General features: G+C 53.5%; 1 protein-coding gene across 1 annotated transcript; it reads right to left on the reverse strand.

The window, feature by feature from the left end:
• Nucleotides 1-293: 293 nt before the first annotated feature.
• Nucleotides 294-4,568, reverse strand: FZD7 (frizzled class receptor 7). Its single transcript, XM_072874397.1, has one exon. It carries the CDS (start codon nt 3,914-3,916, stop codon nt 2,192-2,194), a length of 1,725 nt encoding a protein of 574 aa, XP_072730498.1. The 5' UTR covers nt 3,917-4,568; the 3' UTR covers nt 294-2,191.
• Between the last annotated feature and the right edge of the window lie 2,689 nt (nt 4,569-7,257).

The raw sequence follows: 7,257 nt of genomic DNA on the forward strand, positions 1-7,257 counted from the left end.
CAGCAAGAGGCAGAGCCCGGGAGAAAACTTGGCTAGGATGCAAGTGCCTCAAGTGAGGGCAAACATTTGAAACGGTCTCCAAATGTGATCTGTTGTGCAGGGCCAGTACTCAGAAAGGCCAGTTTCAAGTCACAGCTGAGTTTCTGGTTAGTGTATTCACAGTGTAGTCACCCAAAAGTCTCTTGCATCTCCCACAACAAGCAGGGGGGAAGATGCCACTCGAAGCTGACCCCCCCTTCTATAACCTGCCCAGTGTTCGAAGACTGAAAGAACTTCATTGGAGCCCTTGTATTAAAAATTATTTATTTAGTGATCTGTACATGGGATGAAGCAGGGCCTCATACAGACCTTCAAAAAAATCAAGTAAAAACATAAATACATATTTTCTTACAAAAATGAGATTTACAAAATATACATACTGCACTTGTCTTACACGTTTGGTTTTTTTCTTCCACGTGCACATTATAAAAGACAAAAACCCAAGCCCTGCAAGTCTGAGATCAGATCTACTGAAGGATTTGGCTGATGGGCCCATTCCCCATACCCAGACTACTGGTATGCCCTCAGACAGCAGCAGCCTGCCCCCTCACCCTGAACAGGTTTTTTCTTTCTAAGGTTCATTCCAGACACTTTTCCCCCCAAAAAATGAAGAGCAGCTATAGGGTGGAGACTTGCTAAAAATCCAGAATTTCCTATTTTGTCCTTAGGCAAGAATATACACACACACATACACTTATAAAAACAACCCTTCAGTGAATATAAAGGTAAAGTAGTATGCAAAAAATAAAATATGAACAAGTCAACATAAAAATTTCAGAATAGAAAAATCTGTCACATTTCAAAATGAACACGATGCATTTATGATTAATTTTTCTATGTCCTTCCTTCCAAGATGTGATCACTGGAAACTTAACCAGCTGTGTTTTAGCTGAAATGAGAAGGCTCCTTTCTTGTGGTACCTGCTTGCTTTTAAACCCCAGCCCCAACCCCCTCCTGCACCCCGAGTCCTCGCCATGCAATTCAGGGAACCTGAGGAGCAGGCAGAGGGTCCAGTGTGAGCCAAAAGGATTCCTCCTGCCGGCTGTGTATTGACTTTACCTGCAGCGAGCTCACTGCAAAGCAGGAGAGAAAGCAGGTTTACGGGAAGGAAAGAAATATCTCGTATCTTTACATTATATATTTTAATGGCTCTTGTTTTGGCAGGTGCTCTCGGTTACTCTCTTCTTGCCCTCTAAGTCTTGCGTTTCCTCCAGCTTGGAAAAGCAACCCATATTGAACGGTAGGAAAACATCCTGCCTTCTCCTCTTTTCATAAAAGGAATGTTTATTTCTGCGAGCTCCTCACATCCAAGGGTGAACCTCAGCGACTTCTTTTTGTTAGTTTGCCCATAAAAACCGATCCCATGCTTATGCCTTTCTACATAGAAAACACTTTTGTTTCCCCCTTTGTCTCCTAGAACAAAGGCAAGGGGGAAAAGCCTTCTGCTGAAAAGCAACAAGTCATTTCTTTTCAGGGTGTGGAATAGCAACCCCCTCCTTCCCCACAGCAGCAAGAACAACAGACCGAGGGCCGAACTTTCACTTTAAAACAATTAAAACAGGTATCACTGAAGTAAAAAGGAACTTGTGAGTTGGCAGAACAGAGGCATCTCGCCAGCACACGATCTGGGCTGTAGCTGTTGTGCGGTACTCACGTGATGGCTCCGCCGAGCTGAAAGGAGCAGGCAGTAAGCTCGGGCTCCGGAGTTACCCTGCCTGCGCTGCAGTTTGACCCCAGCAATTCAGAGAGGGTTTGGCTACTTCTCGGCAGGGGCAGCGCAACAGGTCTGGCTTCCCCTCCCTCTCGTCCGAAGCATGACAGGATGGTTTTAGCCGGGTGGTTTTTTTTTTTTTCTTGCGCAGGGGTAGCGGGAGAGAGGGGTAAGGGGACTTCTTGTGGGTGAAAGACTCTCCCATCCCACCAGTGACTTCTTTTTCTGTGCTCTTCTACTTAGCTGGGCATAAGCACCATTGGACACAGTCTATCTGATCCTTTATGGAAAGATTTTTTTTTTTTCCAAACCCTTTGGGAGGAAGAAAAAGTTTGGAAAAGCCTCCCCTCCTCCCTCTTCGGGGAGCCATTGCCTTCCTCTTCTGCTGAGTATCCCTCTCCTCTGCATGCGTGTGTGTGTGCCAGAGGGGGCAGGGGGGTCTCATACTGCTGTCTCGCCTTTGCTGCCGGTGCTGAGTCTGTGGTAGAAGCGTCGCCAGGACTGAAGGGTTTTGCCAGACCAGATCCAGAAGCCAGTTGTGATCCCAACAATCATGGTCATGAGGTACTTGATCATGAAGACCGTGAAGTCCGGGCTCATAGGGGCAAAGTGGCTGGGACAGGGCACGGCATAGGTTTTGCAGGTCTGGAGGAGCCACGTTTTCTCCCAGGTGCCACGGAAGGCCTGCTCGTAGAAGTAACATGCCAGGACAATGGTGGCAGGCACTGTGTAGAGGACACTGAAGACACCGATGCGCACCATCAGCTTCTCCAGTTTCTCCGTCTTGGTGCCATCATGCTTCATGATGGTGCGGATGCGAAACAAGGACACAAAGCCAGCAAGTAAGAAGGAAGTGCCAATGAAGAGGTACACAAACAAGGGTGCCAGCACAAAGCCCCGCAGCGAGTCCACACTGTAGATACCTACGTAACACACCCCACTGAGTACGTCCCCATCCACCTGCCCCATGGCCAAGATGGTGATGGTTTTGACAGCGGGCACAGCCCAGGCAGCCAGGTGGAAATACTGGGAGTTGGCCTCGATGGCCTCATGGCCCCACTTCATGCCAGCAGCCAGGAACCAGGTGAGGGACAGGATGACCCACCAGATGGAGCTGGCCATGCCGAAGAAATAGAGGATCATGAAGAGGATGGTGCAGCCTTCTTTCTTGGTGCCTTGGGCCACAGTGCGGTAGCCATCCTCAGAGAAGCGCTCCAGACACACCACCCGCTCCTCCAGCAAGAAACCTGCCGCATAGGCCACTGCCACCATGAAGTAGCAGCCCGAGAGGAAGATGATGGGCCGCTCTGGGTAGCTGAAACGGCGCATGTCCACCAGGTAGGTGAGCACGGTGAAGAGGGTGGAGGCGCAGCAGAGCACAGACCACACGCCCACCCACAGCCGGGCAAATCGCACCTCCGCCTCCTTGAAGTACATGAGCCCGTTGGGCCGGGCTGGCTCACAGGGGGCCCCACAGTCCCGCTCCCCCAGGAACCGGTAGCCCAAGTAAGGGGGCACTTTGAGCTGCCGGGGGCAGGAGAATGAGAAGCCGGAGGGGGGCTGCGGCGGGGTGAGGAAGTCGGGGAGGTAGCCAGCCGTGGGGTGGGCCGTGGCCCCCCGGCCCGCCGCACCACCAGGCCCCGGCGGGGCGTCCGACGTGTTCTGCCCCACACAGATTTCGCCCGCGCCGTGGACGGGGAAGTTCTCGCAGCGGAGCCGCTCTGGCCACTGGAAGCCGAACTTGTTCATGAGGGCCTCGCAGCCCTGGCGGGCCCGCTCACAGAGGGAGCGGCAGGGTGGGATGGCCTGCTCCAGCACGGTGCACACGGGAGCGTACATGGAGCAGAGGAAGAACTTGAGCTCGGCCGAGCACTGCACCTTGACCAGCGGGTAGAACTGGTGCACCTCCAGCCCCGCGTCCTCCTGGTTGGTGTGGCCCAGCAGGTTGGGCAGGATGGTCTGGTTGTAGGCGATATCCGTGCAGAGCGGGATGGAGATGGGCTGGCAGAAGCCGTGGTCCGGCACGGAGATGCCCTTCTCGCCGTGGTACTGCTGCGCCGCCGCGCCCGCGGGGGTCCCCAGCAGGGCGGCCAGCAGCGCGGCCAGGCCCAGCAAGGGGCAGCCGGCGGCGGCCGCTCCGCCGCCTCCTTTGCCTCCGGCCCGCATCGCCGGGGCGGCCGGGGGCCCGGGAAGCCGCGGGAAGTCCTTCAGAGCCGGGCGGCGCGGCGCCCCTGGGGCATCAGCGCCCGGAGGGCGGCAGCGGGGCCCCTTCCGCGGGGCAGGGGCGCGGCGGCGCCTCCGCGGCGGCGGGAGGAGTGCGGTTCCGCGCCGGACCTCCCCGACTTTCTTGCTCGGCTCCGGCGGGTCGGCGCTCCCAGCGCGGCGGCGGCGGCGGCGCTTCCCCCGGCGAAAGTTCCCGGAGTCGCTCTCGCCGGAGAAGGCGGTGGCGAGGCAGGAGACGCGCGCGAAGCCCGGCGACGGCTCTGGCCAGCTCCGCGCAGGGTCCCGCGGCGGCGGCGAGGCGGAGACGCTGCTCCCCGCCCGGCTGCGCGGCCCCGGCGCCAGGGATTTAGGTTACGGCTAAACGGATTATTACCGCGCCCGGCTGAGCCGTGTATTTTACTCCGGGGCTTAAATAACTTTTAAAATCCAATTACTGCGCGATCCTCCCCGCGGCTCGGCTGGGCTGCGCTCCCGACGGGCGCCGCTGCGGGCTGTGCGTCCGGGGCAGCCGTGCGCCTCGCTCCGCTCCGCCCGCAGCCCCGCCGACACCGCCCGCACCGCGGCTCCCGGCCCGCGGCCGCGCCGGCACAAAAAAAAGACACATATACGCGCGGGCGCGCCGCGGGGCCCCGCCCCCGCCGCCGGCCCCATTCACAAACCGCGCCGGGGGCGGGGCCTCGCAACGCCCACCCGCCAATCGCGGCGCTGGGGGCGGGGCGGGCGCGGGGGGAGGGGGAGGAGGAGGAGCCCGCGCCCGGGAAAAAAAAAAGTTGCAAACAACTTTTTCCCATCCCCGGCGGTGCGGGCCGGGCCTGGCCGGGCCGGGCCGGGGGCGGGAGGAGCCGCCCCGGGGCCCCCCACCCCCCCGCGCTGCAGGGCAGAGCCGGGAAGGGAGGGGGGGCCCAGGCAGCTCGCTCAGGGTGGCCCGAGCAAACTGAAATTAACTGGCTGCTTTCTGAGCAGGCTTTGAAAATGCAAACAGCTGCCTGTGCCCAGAGTTATTAAAAAAGAAGAAGAAGAAAAAAAAAAAGGTGTGGGGGGAAAGCAGCGCCCGGGTACATTTGCAGAATGAGCTGGTTGCGTCGTCGGGATGTTCGTGTCTGTGTGCCATCGCCTCCCCCAGCGTGGGGGTTTTGATTTGTTATCGCAGCATGACCGTTGCTTTTTGCTGGCAGAATAAACGCTTTATTCATGCAGATCTAAGCTTTAGCTGGGGGAAGGCAGCTTTTTTTGAAACGTCCAGTGTTACCTAAGCTAAGAGGAGAAATTTTAAATCCCCATCTGCACTGCTGCAACTCCTTAAGAGACTCCAAAAGGCTGTAAAAGAGCAGCAGTTCTTCCGTGGAAGCACCCAGCCTGCCTGCAAGAGGGAAAATGGCATAGGTCAGGAGAGGGCTGTTACTGGCCTGCCAGGCGATGCTGAGCGGAGCTACAACTAGACCAACATACATTTGCTAAGGACAGAAGTGTGGGTTTTGCAGCATAGCTGTGTTTTGAGGTGCACTGCCGAAACACAGGTTGCTGGAACCATCCAGCCTCTGGAACGTGCAGGCAGAGCTTGTCCTCCGCAGCACAGAAAGGGTGTGCTCGACAAAAGCCCTGCAACCGTGCTTGCTTTTCCTTCACACTGGTCTACAAGAGCCTGTGGTCAAAGACGGGCTAGGGCCAACTATTCTTCAGCCCACCCCATCCCTCCCTTTGAGGACAGAGGTCCCCTGAACTGTACTATTCAAATTTTTACTTTTACGCCTTTACTCAGGATTGTGCTCCAACAGCGACTAAGCAAATACACCAATCTGTACCATCCTCCAGGGCGGTTCAAGAGAGCAGGGTTTGGCTCGGGGAACTCCAACAGCAATTGTTGGACAAATGTTTCCCGTATCCTCTCCTGCTTGTGAACAATGTGTCCTCATGCCAGTAAGCCCACAGAGCTGCAGCTTTTGTTACATTTGTTAAGAGAAGTTGACAGTTATAAACAGACTTACTAAAATAAATTTACTCCTCTAAAGGTGGACGTGTTTTTAAAAATAATACTGTGCTCTCCAAAATATGTACGGGCAGGACTAGCTACTCATGGCTGCAACAGTTGCTTCTGGAAAAGAAGTAAGTCTTTTCTTCATTCTCAGTTATAGCTGTTTGAGAGTGCCTTAGAGAAACTTCAGTTTTTCAGTTTGTTACGGCTTGTTATCTGAATTCCTTACTTTTCTACACCTAGTGACTAAGCAGGTTTCTGTGATACTCTTCACCTAAATAACCTCCCATGGTACAAACTTACAAGAACTTGTCTACTCTATTGTTTGTTCTTTGGCTGTTAGTAACCTTCAAAAAGATTATTCTTTCCAGTTTTCCAGTTGTTTCTTTTTTTTCCCCCCCATACCATCTTTCTGTAACACTCCATGAGCTGTTGAGTCACCTATCTGTAATAATCACCTTAAAGCTTCTACTTTTCGCTTTGGCTTATATGACTGACTTCATCTGCAAAACATTTTGTGATATTCACTATGAAAAACGTTGGATGAAAGGAGATGTTTCACTGGCAGGCAATGACAATGCAGAGAAAGTAAAGCAACCGCAAACTTTCTGCCCCATGCATCACTCGTTCTGATTTCTGTACGTCAAGACACAAGTTCAGAGCTAGTAAAATGGTATTGCAAGAAACTATCTTTCAGCAATAGGGAGACAGTGACAGAAACCATTTAGGGTAAGGAATGTCAAATCAAGTGGCAAGACTTTAACTGGATATTTATTTACAAGGCAGGGCAGATGGCATCAGTGGTTCCCCCTGTTTTCTACTGGTCCCATTTGTTAGAGTCATTCCTCCGAACCATGGTATGAATGAAAAGATGACTGGGAGCTCTGGTACATGCTATAAAAGCTGTGTGACTCCTTTACATTTATGTTGAACATAATGTAGAACCAGAGTGAAACAAAGGAAAAAAAAAGGAGTTGAAGAGTAAGCAGAAAAGAAGAAGGAAGGAAAGCTGTATTCTGGATTATTTCTTAGGGAGATAAGAAGAGAGTAAATTTATCACATGGAATGATGCTGCTAGGCCATCCCAGATGGCAGGAACGTGCAACAGGATTTACTAAAATGAAGGAAGAAAATCTCTTGGGCATGTTACCAAATTCCAGGGTTGTTTTTTTTCCCCTGTTTAGACCCACTGGGAGATGGGACACAATCACTAAGAGAGGCAATGGCAATCTCAAAATGGCAGATTGTGGCCTAAGAAAATCCTGGGCTGCTACATCAGTCTAGGACATCTTGACAGCTTTCAGGGGATAAT

Source organism: Ciconia boyciana, chromosome 10 (assembly GCF_034638445.1).
Source record: "Ciconia boyciana chromosome 10, ASM3463844v1, whole genome shotgun sequence".
Taxonomy (NCBI): Eukaryota; Metazoa; Chordata; class Aves; order Ciconiiformes; family Ciconiidae; genus Ciconia; species Ciconia boyciana.